The following is a 19420-nucleotide window of genomic DNA, read 5'->3' on the forward strand; positions in this document are numbered from 1 at the left end:
CTGCGCAGTGGGGGTGCAGGACCCGGTGGCTTCCCCAGGACCCCGCTGGGGTGGACTCGCTGTGGGAAGCGCACGGAGGGGCAGAGGATGCTGAATGCTCCAAGGAGAGACCCAGGAGGTGAAGCCGTGGGAGCTTCTTGCCCTGCAGACAGTCTGCTCACAGAGAGGAGGCTCCCCAGTGTCCTGCCTGGCTTCGTAGGGAGCAGTTCCAGAGCAGCGCCCAGTCGCACCTTGGAGCGGTGAGGAGAGGGAGCTTGCTCCGTGCAGACAGAATCTTGGAGAATGTAGCTGCCAATCTCCACTGGGCGTTTGCAAACGGAGATTTTCCGAGGTTCAGAGCTGGGGATCTGCACTGGGATGACAAGAGGCGCCTGACGCAGGCTCATCCCAGGCTCGTCTCCAAAACCACGAAGCAGTTCGAGGAACGTTTCATATGGACAAATCATATGAACTTTCCCCAAGTTCATTCTTGGGCACAGACAACCTGTTTTTTCTTACCTTTTTCCCGGAGAATTCAGCCCGAGGCAGACCCCCGGCTCGGGAAATTCCCCCCCAAGGCTTGAAGTTTGGCAAACTTATAAGCAGCTGAAAACAGGCTTTTACAATGGAAAGCATCTGGCAGTGTTATGTGCAGGGGCTGCTACCTGCACTAACAAAGCTACCCCCAAGCCTGGGAGAGGAGAGCGACTCCAGGCTCTGGCAGGGCCGGGGGAGCCAGCGCCCGGCTCACAGCTGGTGACAAAGGGGGTCTGCTGATCCCAGCGGGAGCAGGGCAGTCGGGGTTAGGGGAAGGAATCTCCCTTGCTTGCAGCTGGGCTAAACCTACCTCCTCTGGAATGTCCCACTGCAGCCTCTGGGGAGGGGCCATGGCTGCGCTGGGCTCCCCACAGCAATGCCCCCCCTCGCTGTAGCCAAGGTGGAATTTGTCTGTCCCCAGCGCGAACTGCAGAGAAAAAGACAAGGAGAGGGAGAGGCCTGTGTGAGTGCAGGAAAAACTCCCGCAGCCCCCACAGGCACCCACAGCCCCTCCTGTCCGTGTGCCCACATCTCCGCGATACCCCCCCGGGCCGGGAACCCGCAGCCCCTCCTGTCCCTGTGCCCACATCCCCCGACACCACCCTGGGTCGGGAACCCACAGCCCCTCCTGTCCCTGTGCCCACATCCCCCGACACCACCCTGGGCCGGGAACCCACAGCCCCTCCTGTCCCTGTGCCCACATCCCCCGACACCACCCTGGGCCAGGAACCCACAGCCCCTCCTGTCCCTGTGCCCACATCCCCCGACACCCCCCCGGGCCGGGAACCCACAGCCCCTCCTGTCCCTGTGCCCATATCCCCGACACCACCCTGGGCCGGGAACCCACAGCCCCTCCTGTCCCTGTGCCCACATCCCCCGACACCACCCTGGGCTGGGAACCCACAGCCCCTCCTGTCCCTGTGCCCACATCCCCCGACACCACCCTGGGCCGGGAACCCACAGCCCCTCCTGTCCCTGTGCCCACGTCCCCCGACACCACCCTGGGCCGGGAACCCACAGCCCCTCCTGTCCCTGTGCCCACATCCCCCGACACCACCCTGGGCTGGGAACCCACAGCCCCTCCTGTCCCTGTGCCCACATCCCCCGACACCACCCTGGGCCAGGAACCCGCAGCCCCTCCTGTCCCTGTGCCCACGTCCCCCGACACCACCCTGGGCCAGGAACCCACAGCCCCTCCTGTCCCTGTGCCCACATCCCCCGACACCACCCTGGGCCGGGAACCCACAGCCCCTCCTGTCCCTGTGCCCACATCCCCCGACACCACCCTGGGCTGGGAACCCACAGCCCATCCTGTCCCTGTGCCCACATCCCCCGACACCACCCTGGGCCAGGAACCCACAGCCCCTCCTGTCCCTGTGCCCACGTCCCCCGACACCACCCTGGGCCAGGAACCCACAGCCCCTCCTGTCCCTGTGCCCACATTCCCCGACACCACCCTGGGCCGGGAACCCACAGCCCCTCCTGTCCCTGTGCCCACATCCCCCGACACCACCCTGGGCCGGGAACCCACAGCCCCTCCTGTCCCTGTGCCCACATCCCCCGACACCACCCTGGGCCAGGAACCCACAGCCCCTCCTGTCCCTGTGCCCACATCCCCCGGCACCACCCTGGGCCAGGAACCCACAGCCCCTCCTGTCCCTGTGCCCACATCCCCCGACACCACCCTGGGCTGGGAACCCACAGCCCCTCCTGTCCCTGTGCCCACATCCCCCAACACCACCCTGGGCCAGGAACCCACAGCCCCTCCTGTCCCTGTGCCCATATCCATGCGATACTCTCCTGGGCCAGGAACCCACAGCCCCTCCTGTCCCTGTGCCCACATCCCCCAACACCACCCTGGGCCAGGAACCCACAGCCCCTCCTGTCCCTGTGCCCACATCCCCCGACACCACCCTGGGCCGGGAACCCACAGCCCCTCCTATCCCTGTGCCCACATCTCCACGATACCCCCCCGGGCCGGGAACCCGCAGCCCCTCCTGTCCCTGTGCCCACATCCCCCGACACCACCCTGGGCTGGGAACCCACAGCCCCTCCTGTCCCTGTGCCCACATCCCCCGACACCACCCTGGGCCGGGAACCCACAGCCCCTCCTGTCCCTGTGCCCATATCCATGCGATACTCTCCTGGGCCAGGAACCCACAGCCCCTCCTGTCCCTGTGCCCACATCCCCCGACACCACCCTGGGCCGGGAACCCACAGCCCCTCCTGTCCCTGTGCCCACATCCCCCGACACCACCATGGGCCGGGAACCCACAGCCCCTCCTGTCTCTGTGCCCATATCCATGCGATACCCCCCCGGGCCGGGAACCCACAGCCCCTCCTGTCCCTGTGCCCATATCCATGCGATACTCTCCTGGGCCGGGAACCCACAGCCCCTCCTGTCCCTGTGCCTACATCCCCAGACACCACCCTGGGCTGGGAACCCACAGCCCCTCCTGTCCCTGTGCCCACATCCCCCGACACCACCCTGGGCTGGGAACCCACAGCCCCTCCTGTCCCTGTGCCCACATCCCCCGACACCACCCTGGGCCAGGAACTCACAGCCCCTCCTGTCCCTGTGCCCACATCCCCCGACACCCCCCCGGGCCGGGAACCCACAGCCCCTCCTGTCCCTGTGCCCATATCCCCGACACCACCCTGGGCTGGGAACCCACAGCCCCTCCTGTCCCTGTGCCCACATCCATGTGATACTCTCCCAGGCCGGGAACCCACAGCCCTTCCTGTCCCTGTGCCCACATCCACCTGATACTCCCCCCCGGGCCGGGAAGCCACAGCCCCTCCTGTCCCTGTGCCCACATCCCCCGACACCACCCTGGGCCAGGAATACTGTGACGTTATGAGTGTAATATAATATTTCATTGGAAGGTGACAGGGCCAGAAAGAGTTAATTAACTCAGACTGACCTGACCCATGGGTGAACCTTAAGGACTGGTTAGGAAGATATGTAAATGAACAGAGCTTTGAAATGAAAATCTGCATTGTTAGAGATCTCAAGGGCAGATGTTTGCTCAGGTCTTGTGATATAATCAAACAAGTCTTGTCTATCGCTATAGCTCCGATTCAAAGATCAAAAAAGGAATAGTAACATTTATGATGATACTTGAGTGAAATAGTGTTATTGTCTCTATGTCTCCGTGAAGGTTGGGGTAACCTGTATCTGAACTGTTTAATGGATAAATTCCCCTGCGCTAATTGCCAGGATGTTTGGAAGGAGAGTTAAGCCTATTGTTTTCTCAGGCCAAAAAGCTGCTGGAAACGTATAAGAACCCTGGGACACGATCCTGCTTCATCTCAGATCTGCTTTGGGTTTCAAGAGGGGGAAACCTTAAGCCACAAGGATTGAGATCCCCAGTCACTGACTGGAGCCACTCTGAATATGGATGTTGAACTGTAACCTCGGGACTATTTCTAAACAGACTTTTGGCAACTACAAGCTCATCTCTACTATGTCTCTGAACCTCAAGAACTGAATTCAAGTCTGTCTGTATATTGATCTTTTAACCAACTCTCTCTCTTTTCTTTTATGATACATTTTATTTTCGTTAATAAGAATTGACTACAGTGTGTATTCTGGGTAAGATCTAAGTTATAATTGGATCTGGGTGTGGTATGTGGCTGATCCTTTGGGATTGGAAGAACCTTTTCTTTTATATGATGAGATCAGATTTTCAGGAATCATCATCATATCTGATAGGTGGGTCTGGATGGAGGCCTGAGGCTGGGCACTTTAAGGGAACTGTGTTGTTTGGACTTCTGAGTAACCAGTGAGGTGCTGTAGAAGCTGTTTAGTGCTGGTTGATAAATCTAAGTATTAAAATAATGACCAGTGTTTGGGGTTTGTTTACCCCGTTTTGTTTGCAGTTCACCCTAATTAACTGACCTCAGCTGGCTCCCAGGGGCAGCATCCTCACAAACCTGCAACCCCTCCTGTCCCTGTGCCCATGTCCCCCCGATACCCCTCTGGATCGGGAATCTATAGCCTCCTCCTGTCCCTGTGCCCATGTCCCCTCAATACCCCCCCAGGCCAGGAGCCCATTGCCCCTCCTGTCCCTGTGCCCACGTCCCCCAACAACCCCCCCCGGGCTGGGAACCCACAGCCCCTCCTGTCCCTGTGCCCACATCCCCCCGACACCCCCCGGGTCAGGAACCCACAACCTCTCCTGTCCCTGTGCCCATATCCTTGCAATACCCCCTGGGCTGGGACCCACAGCCCCTCCTGTCCCTGTGCCCACCCCACCCACCCCCAGCATCGCCCTCACACCACCAGGGCTCAGACCCACCTGCAGAGGCACACCCTGAAACAGCATCTCCTGACACTATCCTCCCTGCACTGAGGGTGGGATCTTGGCCCCTGCCCCAGGCATGCCATGGACGGTCCCCTCCCCCCCATTACCTCCCAGAGATGCCCCATGATGGGTGCGTCGGCCCACGCATGCTCCGCGTTGGTGCCCACTTTGCCGTTCTTATACACGACCAAGGTGAAGGATTTGTCGAACCACCTGCGGAAGAGCACAGCATGAGACGTACTTGGCAGGCACTGAGACGGGGAGGGTGCCAGAGGCAGGGGCACAGCGTGAGACGCACATAACTGGCATGGGGGGAGGGGCACACTGTCGTACACACACGGCTGGTCCTGGTGGCCGCGAGGGCACTGAGGACATGGCATGAGTTGCACACAACAGGAAGGGGGCAGTGAGGGGGTTTAGGGCTGGATGTGAGGTGCACATGCCTGGCATGGGGGAATTACAAGGGGGTGGGGGACACAGCATGAGATGTCTGTGGCTGGCACGGGAGGAGTTCAGAGGGGGGAGCACAAGGGGATGGGAGACACGGCAGGAGACACACGGTTGGCACAGAGGGGAGTACAAAGGGGTGGGCAACACGGTGTGAGACCTGCGGTTGGCAAGGGGGGAGCACAAGAGGGTAGGGGACATGGCAGGAGACACACACTGTTGGCACGGGGGTAGTACAAGGGGGTGGGGGACACAGTGTGAGACTCATGGTTGGCACAGGGACAGCACAAGGGGGTGAGTAACATGATGAGAGACACAGGTGGCTGGCATGGGGGGAGCACAAGGGGCTGGGGGACATGGCTGGCACCAGGGGAGCACAAGGGGCTGGGAGACATGGTGGGAGACACACATGGCTGGCATGGGGGGAGCACAAGGAGGCGGGGGATGGCGTGAGACCTGTGGCTGGCACGGGGGGAGCACAAGGGGGTGGGGGACATGGCATGACATCTGCAGTTGGCACGGGGGGAGCACAAGGGGGTGGGGGACATGACTGGCACCAGGGGAGCACAAGGAGGTGGGGGACGGCATGGGACCTGCAGCTGGCACAGGGGAGCACAAGGGGGCAGGGGACATGGCACGAGACCCACGATGGCACAGGGGGAGCACAAGGGGGTGGGGGACATGGCACGAGACACGCGATGGCACAGGGGGAGCACAAGGGGGTGGGGGACAAGGCACGAGACCCATGGCTTGCATAGGCATGCGAGGGAACGGGGAGGGATGCCGTGATAGGAAGAGGCCAGAGTCAAGGCTGGAGAGGCCAGTGCCCAGGCCAGTGCCAGGGTGGAGGTAGGGGGCAGCAGCTCTGTCCCGTACCTGTCGTAGCAGCGGCCATGCAGCAGGGACTTGGCGTAGCCATCCATGCTATCCTCCCTGCCCCGCTCGTACCCGTGCGCCTCCTCGTCCAGTGCCAGGAAGAAGGCAGCCCGCTCGATGGCGTCCAGAGACACCTTGTTCTTCCCTTGGCTGAAGAACCTGGCCCGGGCTTCGGCCCACGGGACCCTGGCCAGATGGGGAAGGGGGACACACATTACTGAGGCTGAGCAAGGGGCTGGGGCAGACCTATGCCAAGATCCTGATGCATCCCCCTGGCAATCCCCCATCCCACCACCAGCCAGGCCCAGTCCCCCTTCCCCTCCTCCCACCACGGGCCAGGCCCAGTCCCCCTCCCCTGCCTGCACTTGGGCGGTCTCCCAGCTGGTGATGCCCATCACCAGCTCGCTGGGCCAGGGGCTCCCAGTTCCCCAGGGTTGGGTCCCCAAGGCTGGCAGTGCCCCATTAGCCAGCCCCTGGCATGGCCTCCTTGGGTACCCACCTTTCTCCAGCAGTGAGTGCCGCCAGCTTCTCCTCCCCAGGCTGCGGGGGCGACTGGTCGTCCAGGATCCTCTGGAATTGCAGCTCCAGGTCCCGCGGCTTCAGCAGCTTCCCGCCCTGGTACAGCCACAGCTTGTAGAAGCGGCCCTTGTGGTAGACGGCCAGGTGCTTGCTGTCCAACAGGTGCTGCAGGGTGTCTGCAGGCAGGATATGCACCAGCCACAGTCACCTTCTCCACAGCTCGCTGCAGCCTGAGCTGTCCGGGCACCAGGCTGCCAGGATCCAGCCTGGGCCTGCACGGCAGCCCTCGGGGTAACCAAGGGCCCATGGGGCCCTGCACCTAGGAGTGTTGGGAAAGAGCCAAGCTGCGGTGCAGAGCCACGGGGGGACGGGCTCCGGGCACTGTCCTGGGGGAACAGAGCTGCCAGGCCATGGGGGGACGGGCTCCAGGCACTGTCCTGAGGGAATGGAGCCACTGAGCAGCCGGGGGACGGGCTCCGGGCACTGCCCGTGGGAACTGAGCCGCCAGGCCGTGGGGGGACGGGCTCCAGGCACTGTCCTGAGGGAATGAAGCCACTGAGCAGCCGGGGCACAGGCTCCTGGCACTGTCCTGAAGGAACAGAGCTGCCAGGCCGTGGGGGGACGGGCTCCAGGTGCTGCCCTGGGGGAATGGAGCCACTGAGCAGCCGGGGGACGGGCTCCGGGCACTGCCCTGGGGGAACTAAGCTGCCAGGGAGCGGGGGGACGGGCTCCGGGCGCCAGCCCTGGGGGAAGGGAGCCACCAGGCTGCGGGGGGACGGGCTCCGGGCACCACCCCAGGGGGAATGGAGCCGCCAGGCTACGGGGGGACGGGCTCCGGGCACCACCCCAGGGGGAACGGAGCCAAAAGGCAGCGAGGGGATAGGCTCCGGGCACTACCCTGGGGCAAACAGAGCTGCGATGCCCAGGGGCATGGGCTCCAGGCGCTGCCCGTGTGGGAACGGAGCCACAGTGCCGTGGGGGAACGGGCTGCGGGCACTGCCCTGGGGGAACGGATCCACAGTGCCGTGGGGGGAACAGGCTCCGGGCGCTGCCCCTGGGGGAATGGAGCCACAGTGCTGTGGGGGGAACGGGCTCCAGGCGCTGCCCCTGAGGGAACGGAGCCACAGTGCTGTTGGGGGACAGGTTCCAAGCGCTGCCCTGGGGGAACGGAGCCACAGTGCCGTGGGGGAACGGGCTCCGGGCACTGCCCTGGGGGAACGGATCCACAGTGCCGTGGAGGAAACGGGCTCCGGGCACTGCCCTGAGGGAACAGAGCCACAGTGCCGTGGGGGGACGGGCTCTGGGCGCTGCCCTGGGGGAACGGATCCACAGTGCCGTGGGGGGAACAGGCTCCGGGCGCTGCCCCTGGGGGAATGGAGCCACAGTGCTGTGGGGGGAACGGGCTCCAGGCGCTGCCCCTGAGGGAACGGAGCCACAGTGCTGTTGGGGGACAGGTTCCGAGCGCTGCCCTGGGGGAATGGAGCCACAGTGCCGTGGGGAAACGGGCTCCGGACACTGCCCTGGGGGAACGGATCCACAGTGCCGTGGGGGGATGGGCTCCGGGTGCTGCCCCTGGGGGAACGGATCCACAGTGCTGTGGGGGGACAGGCTCTGGGTGCTGCCCCTGGGGGAACAGAACCCCAGTGCCGTGGGGGAACGGGCTCCGGGCACTGCCCTGGGGGAACGGATCCACAGTGCCGTGGGGGAAACGGGCTCCGGGCACTGCCCTGAGGGAACAGAGCCACAGTGCCGTGGGGGGACGGGCTCTGGGCGCTGCCCTGGGGGAACGGATCCACAGTGCTGTTGGGGGACAGGTTCCGAGCGCTGCCCCTGTGGGAACGGAGCCACAGTGCCGTGGGGGGAACGGGCTGCGGGCACTGCCCTGGGGGAACGGATCCACAGTGCCGTGGGGGGAACAGGCTCCGGGCGCTGCCCCTGGGGGAATGGAGCCACAGTGCTGTGGGGGGAACGGGCTCCAGGCGCTGCCCCTGAGGGAACGGAGCCACAGTGCTGTTGGGGGACAGGTTCCGAGCGCTGCCCTGGGGGAATGGAGCCACAGTGCCGTGGGGGAACGGGCTCCGGACACTGCCCTGGGGGAACGGATCCACAGTGCCGTGGGGGGATGGGCTCCGGGTGCTGCCCCTGGGGGAACGGATCCACAGTGCTGTTGGGGGACAGGTTCCGAGCGCTGCCCTGGGGGAATGGAGCCACAGTGCCGTGGGGGGAACAGGCTCCGGGCACTGCCCTGGGGGAACGGAGCCACAGTGCCATGGGGGAACGGGCTCCGGGCACTGCCCTGGGGGAACGGATCCACAGTGCCGTGGGGGGAACAGGCTCCGGGTGCTGCCCCTGGGGGAACGGATCCACAGTGCTGTTGGGGGACAGGTTCCGAGCGCTGCCCTGGGGGAATGGAGCCACAGTGCCGTGGGGGGATGGGCTCCGGGTGCTGCCCCTGGGGGAACGGATCCACAGTGCTGTGGGGGGACAGGCTCTGGGTGCTGCCCCTGGGGGAACAGAACCCCAGTGCCGTGGGGGAACGGGCTCCGGGCACTGCCCTGGGGGAACGGATCCACAGTGCCATGGGGGGAACGGGCTCCGCGCACTGCCCTGAGGGAACAGAGCCACAGTGCCGTGGGGGGAACAGGCTCCGGGCACTGCCCTGAGGGAACAGAGCCACAGTGCCGTGGGGGGACGGGCTCTGGGCGCTGCCCTGGGGCAAACAGAGCTGCGATGCCCAGGGGCATGGGCTCCAGGCGCTGCCCGTGTGGGAACGGAGCCACAGTGCCGTGGGGGAACGGGCTGCGGGCACTGCCCTGGGGGAACGGATCCACAGTGCTGTGGGGGGACAGGCTCCGGGCGCTGCCCTGGGGGAACGGAGCCACAGTGCCGTGGGGGAACGGGCTCCGGGCACTGCCCTGGGGGAACGGATCCACAGTGCCGTGGGGGGATGGGCTCCGGGTGCTGCCCCTGGGGGAACGGATCCACAGTGCTGTTGGGGGACAGGTTCCGAGCGCTGCCCTGGGGGAATGGAGCCACAGTGCTGTGGGGGGACGGGCTCCGGGCGCTGCCCTGGGGGAATGGAGCCACAGTGCCGTGGGGGAACGGGCTCCGGGCACTGCCCTGGGGGAACGGATCCACAGTGCCGTGGGGGGATGGGCTCCGGGTGCTGCCCCTGGGGGAACGGATCCACAGTGCCGTGGGGGGACGGGCTCTGGGCGCTGCCCCTGGGGGAACGGATCCACAGTGCTGTTGGGGGACAGGTTCCAAGCGCTGCCCTGGGGGAATGGAGTCACAGTGCCGTGGGGGGACGGGCTCCGGGCACTGCCCTGGGGGAACGGATCCACAGTGCCGTGGGGGGATGGGCTCCGGGTGCTGCCCCTGGGGGAACGGATCCACAGTGCTGTGGGGAGACAGGCTCCGGGCACTGCCCCTGGGGGAATGGAGCCACAGTGCTGTGGGGGAACAGGCTCCGGGCACTGCCCTGGGGGAACGGAGTCACAATGCCATGGGGGAACGGGCTCCGGGCACTGCCCCTGGGGGAACGGAGCCACAGTGCCGTGGGGGAACGGGCTCCGGGCACTGCCCTGGAGGTACGGAGCTACAGTGCCGTGGGGGAACAGGCTCCGGGCACTGCCCTGGAGGTACGGAGCTACAGTGCCGTGGGGGAACAGGCTCCGGGCACTGCCCTGGGGGAACGGATCCACAGTGCCGTGGGGGGAACGGGCTCCGGGCGCTGCCCCTCGGGGAACACAGCTGCTGTGCCCAGGGCAAACGGGCTCTGGGTCCTGGTTCTGGGGAGAGGGAGCAGCGGCTCCGGGTTCCTGCTCCCCCTCGCCCCGTGTCACGTACCTGACTCCAGCCCGGGGATGCGGGTGGTGTTGAACATTCTCTCCATCTGGAAGGAGCACATTGGCACGATGCCGAGCGCCATCACCTAGCAGCACAGCACAGAGAGGACTCTCAGACGGTCCCTGCCTGCCCCTCCCACAGCCTCAGCACCCCCCCCAGCCCTGCCCCACGTGGCATGTAGACACTCACCGGGGGGATCTCCTCGCGGTCCAGCTTCCGCCGATAGAGCAGGATGGAGTGCACGAAGTTGCCGGCCCGGGCTGCCTGCAGGGGGCTGGGTGTCACGTACAGGAAATCCTGGGCAATGGGGGGAGGGGGTCACAGCCTGCCACAAGCCGAGCCCCAGCCCCCACTGCTCAGGCTCTGGGGGTGCAGCCCCCAGCCCAGCAGCAGGGTGACCCCCCACACCCTGGGCCCCTCTGGGGAAGGGGGTCAGTCTCTCTGGCCGCTCCACCGGGTGCCCTTTGGAGACGACGGGTTGAAGCCCCCCCTAGCTGGCCCTGCGCCCTCACCATGGCGTAGTAGTTGCTGTTGACCATGATGGGGCCTCGTCCGCGCAGGTAGACATACTCCTCCCACCAGTCGCTCACCTGCAACGGGAGAGCGTCATGAGCGGGCAGCACAGACAAGGGCGGCAGGAGAGGCCAGGGCTGGCAGGGGCCTGTCTGACTCCTCCGTGGCGCTGCCTCTGCCTCCTTTGAGGCCGTGGGACCCCAGGGCATGTCCCAGAAGGTGGTCCCAGGTGCCCACCTCCCATCCTGGGACAGCTCGGCTGTGAGTGCCTCCTGCAGGAGGGGCTGGGAACAACACGCGGGGTTGTGTCCTTGCATTGCCTCCCGCAGCCCCCAAGCTCCTGAGAGGGGAGCCGGCCGGGGGTCCCTGATTCACAAGGACTTGAGTCTTGCTGCCGCCAACCCCCACCCCGTGACAGACTGGGCATGCTGCTGTGCCAGTTAGACGTGGGAGGGGCCTTCGGGCTCCCAGGGATTCTGGCAGGACCAGGTCACTTCTGAGCCCGTGCTAGCCCTTCCCAAGCCTCCGACCTCCTTGTCTGCTCCACGGCTCCCCACCGGCCCCCTCCCAGTCAAGCGGGGTGGGTGGAGGGTGCCTAACAGTCCTCGCTTCCCGCTGCACTGATGCTGGAGCAGCTGATGATGATGGGGGGCCAAGGGGACAGTGAATCCTCTCAGCCAGCCCTGGTGCCCACAGGCAGAGCCGAGGCAGATGGAGCCACGTGGACGTGTCAGGCAGATGGTCTGTAGCTCCTGTCACAGGCCTGAGAGCCCCACTCCTGCCCTGGGGCTAGCGGGACGTGGGGGGTACTGCCAGGGCAAGCCCAGGGCAGCTCTCCCCCATGCGGAGCCAGCCCCTGCCAGCAGGTAGGCTCGCCACAAGTTCCCACGGCCCAGCTCCCACGTCCTGCCAGTCCGGGCACTGCAGACCCCCAGAGCCTACAGCCCACTGGCCTCCAGACCCTGGCTTTGGGGTAGTTGGGGAGGGACCCAGGAGAAGGCGGGAGAGGCAGGAACTGGAGCAGAGTGGAGCGGGAGGGCTGCTGGCTCTGGGCACTCGGTGGCACAGGGGGAGGGGAACTCACATAGTTGGTTGCCCACCAAGATTTGAGGACCAGGTACTTCTGCAGCCTGGGAGCTGTGTGCTGCTGGAAGGCTTGGGCCAGGACTTCCATCTCGTGGTACTTCTCATCCTTCAGCAGCGGGTGCACGGACTCCAGGTACTGCAGAGACACGGCCAGCCTGAGCCTGGGCTCCCTGCAGGGGGCAGCCTGAGCCCCCCACCGGGGTCCCACTGCGGTCTGGGGCCCCGCTGTCCTGGGCAGGGCTCAGAGCGGGTGCATTCTTCCTTTCAGAGCAAAGAGAGGATTCCTGCTGTGTGGGTCTGTGACGTTATTGATATAAACTGGGACCATATAGAACATGGTTTGCAACTAAGGTCCTATAGTGGCACCAAATCTTATGTAAAGGGGGTCATATAAGGGGTCTAAGACCAGGTTCTGGGTTGCTGGTTATGATTATGCTGTCTGTATGTCTGTATCATTTTGTAGTTGAAGTTATGAGTATTGGCTGTATACTGTCTGTATTTCAAATTGGTGCTGGGAAAAATCCCAGACAAGTGGGTGTTAGCTCTGCCTAGCCTGCTTGATGGCCCATTAAAGACCATCAGCTACACAATTGACCCATTGAGAGGAGGCAGATACGCCTTGTAACTCAGCAGGGTGTGCAGGGACTTGCCCATGTGACTCCAGACTCCATTTTGCTGTAATTTTCCACAGTAAGAACAGAGAAGTGTTCTTACACCTGAAAGAGCCTATATAAGGCTGATGCCTCATCTCCATCTTGTCTTCAATCCTGCTTCTTACCTCTGGAAGGACTTTGCTACAAGCTGAAGCTCTGCAGAAGGGACTGATGACCCATCCCAGCTGGGGTTGTTCCAGAGACTTGATTTGAACCTTCAGTTTACTCCATCACTGCTACAAGCCTGAACTAAGAACTTTGCCATCACTGGATGGAATTGATTCCATTTAACCAATTCTGGCTCTCATCTCTATCTTTTTCCTTTTATGAATAAACCTTTAGATTTTAGATTCTAAAGGATTGGCAACAGCGTGATTTGTGGGTAAGATCTGATGTGTATATTGACCTGGGTCTGGGGCTTGATTCTTTGGGATCGAGAGAACCATTTTCTTTTATTGGGGTGTTGGTTTTCATAACCATTCATCCCCAGGACGGGTGGCACTGGTGGTGATACTGGGAGACTGGAGTGTCTAAGGAAATTGCTTGTGTGACTTGTGGTTAGCCAGTGGGGTGAAACCGAAGTCCTTTTTGTCTGGCTGGTTTGGGTTGTCTTAGAGGTGGAAAAACCCCAGCCTAGGGCTGTGACTGCCCTGTTTGAGCAATTGGTCCTGAATTAGCACTCTCAGTTGGGTCCCGCCAGAACCGCATCGTCACAGGGTCTGAGCTGCCACCTCGCCAGCCCCGCTCCAAGCAGCAGCAGTTCTAAGTGTCCCAGCCCTTCCCTTGGAGACAGTTCCCAGCCAGCTCCACCCGTTGGGAAGCAAAGCCCCCTGCCCCGGTTCTCAAACCCTTCTCCTGGGAAACAGTCCCCCAGCTCCCTGCCAAGACCCACTGCTTGAAACCAGGCTTCTCATTTCCTGCATTGATTCCCCCATTTCTCCCCTTTCCACCCCCTGGAATCCCCCCGACAGAGCCGCTCGCTCCCTGGGTCCCTACCCCACTAGTTCTGTAGCCACTCGAGCCCGGGTTGGCTTCTCCCATTCCCACGCCCCCAGCCAGCCCCTCCGGAGTCTTCCTTTGCCGAACATTCCCAGCAACGCTCGGGGCCTGCAGCAGGACCAGCCCTGCTGCCTGCCCAGCAGTAGGGCCCTGGTGGGGTCCCCACGCTGCACCTGGTGTGCCCACGCTGCAGGACAGAGCTCCTGGGGGTGCCCACTGGGCTGCATTTGTTCCACTATAGACAGCCACCCAGCACAGAGTGACATCCAGGGGTCTCCACGGCCAGGCCAGGGGGTCTGACTCACTCTGCTCCTGGCCTGGAGGCTGCAGCGGGCATGTCTGTGCCGAGCTGCTTTCCCTGGTCCCTAACACCGAGGATCCTGCGCTGTCCAACTGCAGCTCCCTGGAGTGGTCACTCCTTTGCTGTCCCTCCCCTGTAGCCCGCCAGCCCGGCTACGAGCTGCAGCCTCCCAGCCTCCCAGCACTGCATTACGCTGGCTATCGCCTGGCCCTCCTGGCCCATCTCCCTGCTCCCAGCTCTAGGTACAGACACTTCAGTCCATTCAGGCTCTTCTGCAGCGTCAGGGTCAGAGCAACTCCATCTGCTGCTTTACTGCGTCCACGGGGCAGGACCGGCCCCGTGACTGGAGTTCCCCTCCATGCCCATTTCCTTCCCAGTACAGAGATCCTCTAACAGGCCCTGCAGTGGGGAGCCCACGAGCCAGAGATCCTGCGGGTGTCATATTCCTGTACCAGCTAGAGACCGGTCACAGAGCCGCCTTACACACCCCGTAACGCCCTTCAAGGCTTGGCAAGGTGTGGCCGAGGTTTGTGTAAATAACAGTCATATCTCAGAGTTACAAACTGGCCAGTCAAGTGCACACCTCATTTGGAACCGGAAGTGCACAACCGGGCAGCAGCAGAGGGGAGAAAAGCAGGTACAGGACAGCGTTGTGTTAAACGTGAACTACTAACACACCACGGGGAGAGTTAGGGGGAGATGTGACTAGGTCAGGGAGCCAGGGCCGCCCAGAGGATTCAGGGGGCCTGGGGTCTTCGGTGGCGGGGGCCCCCCATTTCAGTGCTAATTTGGCGGCAGGGGGTCCTTCCGCTCCAGGACCCGCCACCAAAGTGCCCCAAAGACCCGTGGCGGGGGGCCCCTGCCACTGAATTACCGCCAAAGACCCGGCACTTTGGCGGCAGGTCCTGCTTGTGCAGTAATTCAGCGGCAGGGGGTCTTTCTGCCCCGGTGTGGGAGGACCCCTCGCCACCAAAGACTTGGAGCGGAGAAGCTCCGGGGCCTGGGCCCCACGAGAGTTTTCCAAGGTCCCCAGAGTGAGTGAAGGACCCCGCTCCAGGGGCCCTGAAAAACTCTCATGGGGGCCCCTGTGGGGCCCAGGGCAAATTGCCTCCCCCCCAGGAGGCCCTGCAGGGAGCTGCATCTGGGCTTGTTTCATTTCAGTTAAGATGGCTACAAGCAGCATTTCTCTTCTGCACAGGGAACTTTCAGAGCCGCAGCAAGTCAATGTTCAGATGTAACTGTTTGAAAGAAGAATTGTAAGGCTCTGGTCAGCGTCAGGCTGGGTGCAGCCTCCATCCCCAGGCGTTCAGAACGCTCAGGTTCCACTGTATTGTACACACCGCGCCAGCTGGCAGCTCAGCCGGCTCTGCCATTTCGCCTTTCATCACGTCGCCCTCTTGAAATGCCCCATTCCTGCCATGGACAATATGTGGCTTTGAAGTTCAGCATGGATCGGTCTGTGTCTGAAGCATCCTGGTTTGCTAATTACATGACCCGAATGTGAAACAACTCGGTCGTGGGGCTGTCCATTAGGTACAAGGATGGGCTTTGGTCTGCTTGGAGTTCTTGAGTCGTCCTCTTCTTGTTCTGCATCTGCAGAGGTTGCTCCGTTCATTGTTCTGAGGAACGAATTGTAGATGTTGATGGTTTCTGTTGAACTCTCCACTGCTGGTCGTGATCACCTATGATCTGGCCTCTGAATTCTTTTTCGTTACCACAGTTGGAGTTGGCCCTCCTTTGTCTCCATCCAATTTGACGTGAACATGGGCACTAGGCTCTGGACCTGGAAATTCTGTAACAAAGTGACGTCTGTGTTCAGATGCTCTTTTAACCTTTTCATCCAAGCTGGCCACTCTCTTCACGTCTGCCCACTTTGGAGACAGAACTACCTTTCCAACTTTGGAAAAGAACCTGAGTTGTCTTCCCATCGGGAGCTGTGCTGGGCTATAGCCAGTACCTGCAATTGGTTTTGATCGGTAGCTCAGAGGAGCAAGGAATGGATCTTCCTGCTGTAGAATTTTCGGACTCTCTCTACGGCTCTCTCAGCCTCTCCAGTCGCTTGTGAGTAATGTGGCCTGCCAGTATTATGATCACAATCATATTTCGCTTGGAAGGGCTTAAATTCTGTTGTAGTGAATTGTGATTCGTTGTTTGTCACTGTTTGTTCTGGAATGCCAAAGTGAGCAAAAGTGCACATCCATTTCTCTGTAACAAGATAAGATGTCATGGCTTTCAAATATGTTCTTTCTGACTAACCCACACACCTCCTGGGAGTGGTGTCTGTCCCATCTAGTGGCACTGAGACCGAGAGAGAGAGAGATTAATGAGTCTGCTCTACAGCCTTACCTAAAGCTGGGTGGCTTTTAGCTCATGCAGCAAAGGCTCATGCTCTAAGCTCCAGAGGTCCCAAGTTCAATCCTGCACGTTGATGACTGGGGTCTGTCACTGTTACATAAACACATGGAAAAATAGTCCACAAGGACAAGGTCATAGTGTCCCATAAATCTGCAGCTCATTCTTTCCAGGTCTGTCTGGTAGGGGGAGTTTTATTCATTTTCTTTGTGTTGTGATGGTCTGTTAGTTCTGCAAGATTCACATGCAGATACTTTACGTCCTCGCTGATGCCCAGCCACCACGCTGACTGGTTGGCTCACTCAAAGCATTCAGTTAATCCATGATGCCTTTCACGGATGGGGTTTAGGATTTCTCCTCTCATTTCCTTGGGAATTACAAGGCAATTGCCTTTAATCATGAGCAGGGCTATGAGCTGGTCATGCAGGTCATGGATTCTGGGATCTTAGGTGACCTCTGCAGCCTCTGCCCTGGGTGGTGGGGCTCGGGCTTCCCTGATTTATTGTCTATTCTCCACGACCTGCCTGTGACCTTTACTCAAGTACCCATGATGAATTCTTAACCTGAATCTTGAGTCCATCAGAGTCGCTCAATTGTCCCCACACTGCAAAGTAGCCTCTTGCCACTTCTTTAGTGCCCTTTAGATTGCTGCCCAGCGTAATTTAGAACTGTGATGCAGTAGGGACGGTCTGCATGGGCGAGGGGAGAGCAGGGGGTGACTTTAGGTGAGGGACAGAACCCGAGCCTGTAACCTGAGCCAGGAAGGGGGTGGGGGGCGAGGCAACACCTTTGCCTGGGAAGCTGGACAAAGGGTATGGCTACATTTGGAATGCTTTGAAGTGTGAGTGTAGTCAGAGCGGCAGCGCTGGGAGAGAGCTCTCCCAGCGCTGCATGTAACCCACATCCCTTACCGGTGTAGCGTGCAGCACTGGGAGCCGCGCTCCCAGCGCTGCTGCCCTGATTACATATCTTGCAACGCTCAGGGGGGTGTTTTTTCACACCCCAGTTGCAGCGCTGTAAAGTGTGAGTGTAGCCAAGGCCAAAGGGAGAGAGCCTGCTGGAGGGGGTTTTGGTTTCAGTTTTGGGCTGGCTGGGAAGGTGCAGGGAACCCCAAGTCTGGGGTCTAAGCTCCTTGCCCCCCAGAGGGACCTGGCTGGGGAGTCCTGCTTGGGACTGTGTTCCTGTCGTCTAATAAACCTTCTGTGTTACTGGCTGGCTGAGAGTCCCAGTGAATCGCAGGAAGTGGGGGGTGCAGGGCCCTGACTCCCCCACACTTTGTGACAAGAACTTCCTGAAGTTGTGTGTCTATCGGGGTTGGTTTCTGTAGCTGGAGTTGTCTCTTTCCCGACACTGGTCTGCGTGTGTCCACAGCATCCTCGTACGCCTTTACCTCCTCTTCGAGCTCACAGGTAGTTGGGCACGATGCCTGGCTCCGTGACAGAGTGTCTGCTACTCGGAGATTGTTCCCAGGAACATATCCAGCAATTGGGTTAAATCGCATTAATCTTAGCAATAGACACTGGCACCTCAGCGGGTGCTCGACTCAGGTCTTTTCCCCTGATCAGGTTTAAGTAGTTTATGGTCTGTTATCAATCAGTGTAAACAAATCCAGTCCACACAGCTATCTGCAAAAGTGCTCACATGCCCACACGCTTGCCTGGCCCTCCTTGCCAATCTGTGCAGATCGACTGTCTGCTTCGGTGAGCATGCCAGAGCCAATGCAGCTGGCTTCCACTCCAGGCCCAGTTGTTCCAACACCACACCACACCATAGCTGCTTGCGTCACACTGACCCCATTGTGGGTTTGCTCAGATCACAGAACTTGAAAACTGGAGCTGCTGAGACAATTTCCTTCACTTTTTTAAGGCAATGTCTTGATTTGACCCCATAGCCATGAAGTGTTGGACTTTAACAGCTCATTCAGTGCAAGTCTAAATGACTTGTAGGTATCAACCAAAGTAACTGACCATCCCCAGTAACATCTCAGTTCTGGTACATGACTTGGTGCAGTCAGTTCTTGAATTGCTCTTACTTAGGGCTAGGACTCATCCACTCCATTTGGGGAGTGGGGCGGAAAACATTTTTCCTTGTTTTGCTTCAGTCCAAAATTGACTGATCAGGCTCAGGGCTTCCTTGAGAGTTTTCAAAGATCCACCTATCAGAATATCATCCGTGAAACCTGCAGCTCCACTTGGTTCATTAACAGTTCTGCGATCGGTCTTTGAAAATTTTAGGTGCACTAGTGATCTCAAAAGGTCATGTACAAAAGCAAAATCTCCCAAGGGGGGTGATAAATGCAATCAGTTTACCACTTTCTTTGGCTAAAGCAATCTGCCAGAATCTGCTCGAGGCATCCAGCTTGCAGAATACTGTAGTTCCTTTCACTTTGGGGAGGAAGTCAGCCAGAGGTGGGAGGATTTATTTTTCTCTTACCTTCCTCTTCTCATTAAGTCTTTTAAGATACACACAGATTCATATTTTTCCATGTTTCTTTATAACCGGTGCCGTTGGGGCACACCATGCTATTGGCTCAGAGATTTTCTCAATTATGCCCATCCGCTCTATTCTCTTTAACTGTTTCCACTGTATGAAGTGCGGAGATAGGAATCCTGCTAGGTGAAAAGACGGTTACTCACCTTTGTAACTGTTGTTCTTCGAGATGTGTTGCTCATATCCATTCCAGTTAGGTGTGTGCGCCGCGCGTGCATGTTCGTCGGAAAACTTTTACCTTAGCAACTCAGTGGGCCGGCAGGTCACCCCCTAGAGTGGCGCCGTCATGGTGCTTGATATATACCCCTGCCAGTCCACCCGCTCCTCAGTTCCTTCTTGCCGGCTACTCCGACAGTGGGGAAGGAGGGCGGGTGTGGAATGGATGTGAGCAACACATCTCGAAGAACAACAGTTACAAAGGTGAGTAACCGTCTTTTCTTCTTCGAGTGATTGCTCATATCCATTCCAGTTAGGTGAACCCCAAGCCTTACCTAGGCGGTGGGGTCGGAGTG

At 60.4% G+C, this 19420-nt stretch overlaps 1 protein-coding gene across 4 annotated transcripts in view; it reads right to left on the bottom strand.

Moving 5' to 3' along the window:
• CPT1B (carnitine palmitoyltransferase 1B) overlaps positions 1–19420 on the bottom strand; it is a 49105-nt gene that overhangs the window by 18666 nt on the left and 11019 nt on the right. For 3 of the 4 annotated variants that reach the window (XM_030540600.1, XM_030540344.1, XM_030540517.1), the window contains 8 exons: positions 12112–12249; positions 11027–11104; positions 10704–10811; positions 10515–10599; positions 6646–6841; positions 6147–6332; positions 4931–5036; positions 827–943 (listed from right to left, as the gene is read on the bottom strand). In XM_030540600.1, the coding sequence (XP_030396460.1) occupies positions 827–943; positions 4931–5036; positions 6147–6332; positions 6646–6841; positions 10515–10599; positions 10704–10811; positions 11027–11104; positions 12112–12249 (1014 nt within the window). The remainder of the gene's footprint in view (positions 1–826; positions 944–4930; positions 5037–6146; positions 6333–6645; positions 6842–10514; positions 10600–10703; positions 10812–11026; positions 11105–12111; positions 12250–19420) is intronic. The other variant, XM_030540436.1, reaches the window with a different exon arrangement.

Source organism: Gopherus evgoodei, chromosome 1 (genome assembly GCF_007399415.2).
Source record: "Gopherus evgoodei ecotype Sinaloan lineage chromosome 1, rGopEvg1_v1.p, whole genome shotgun sequence".
Taxonomy (NCBI): domain Eukaryota; kingdom Metazoa; phylum Chordata; order Testudines; family Testudinidae; genus Gopherus; species Gopherus evgoodei.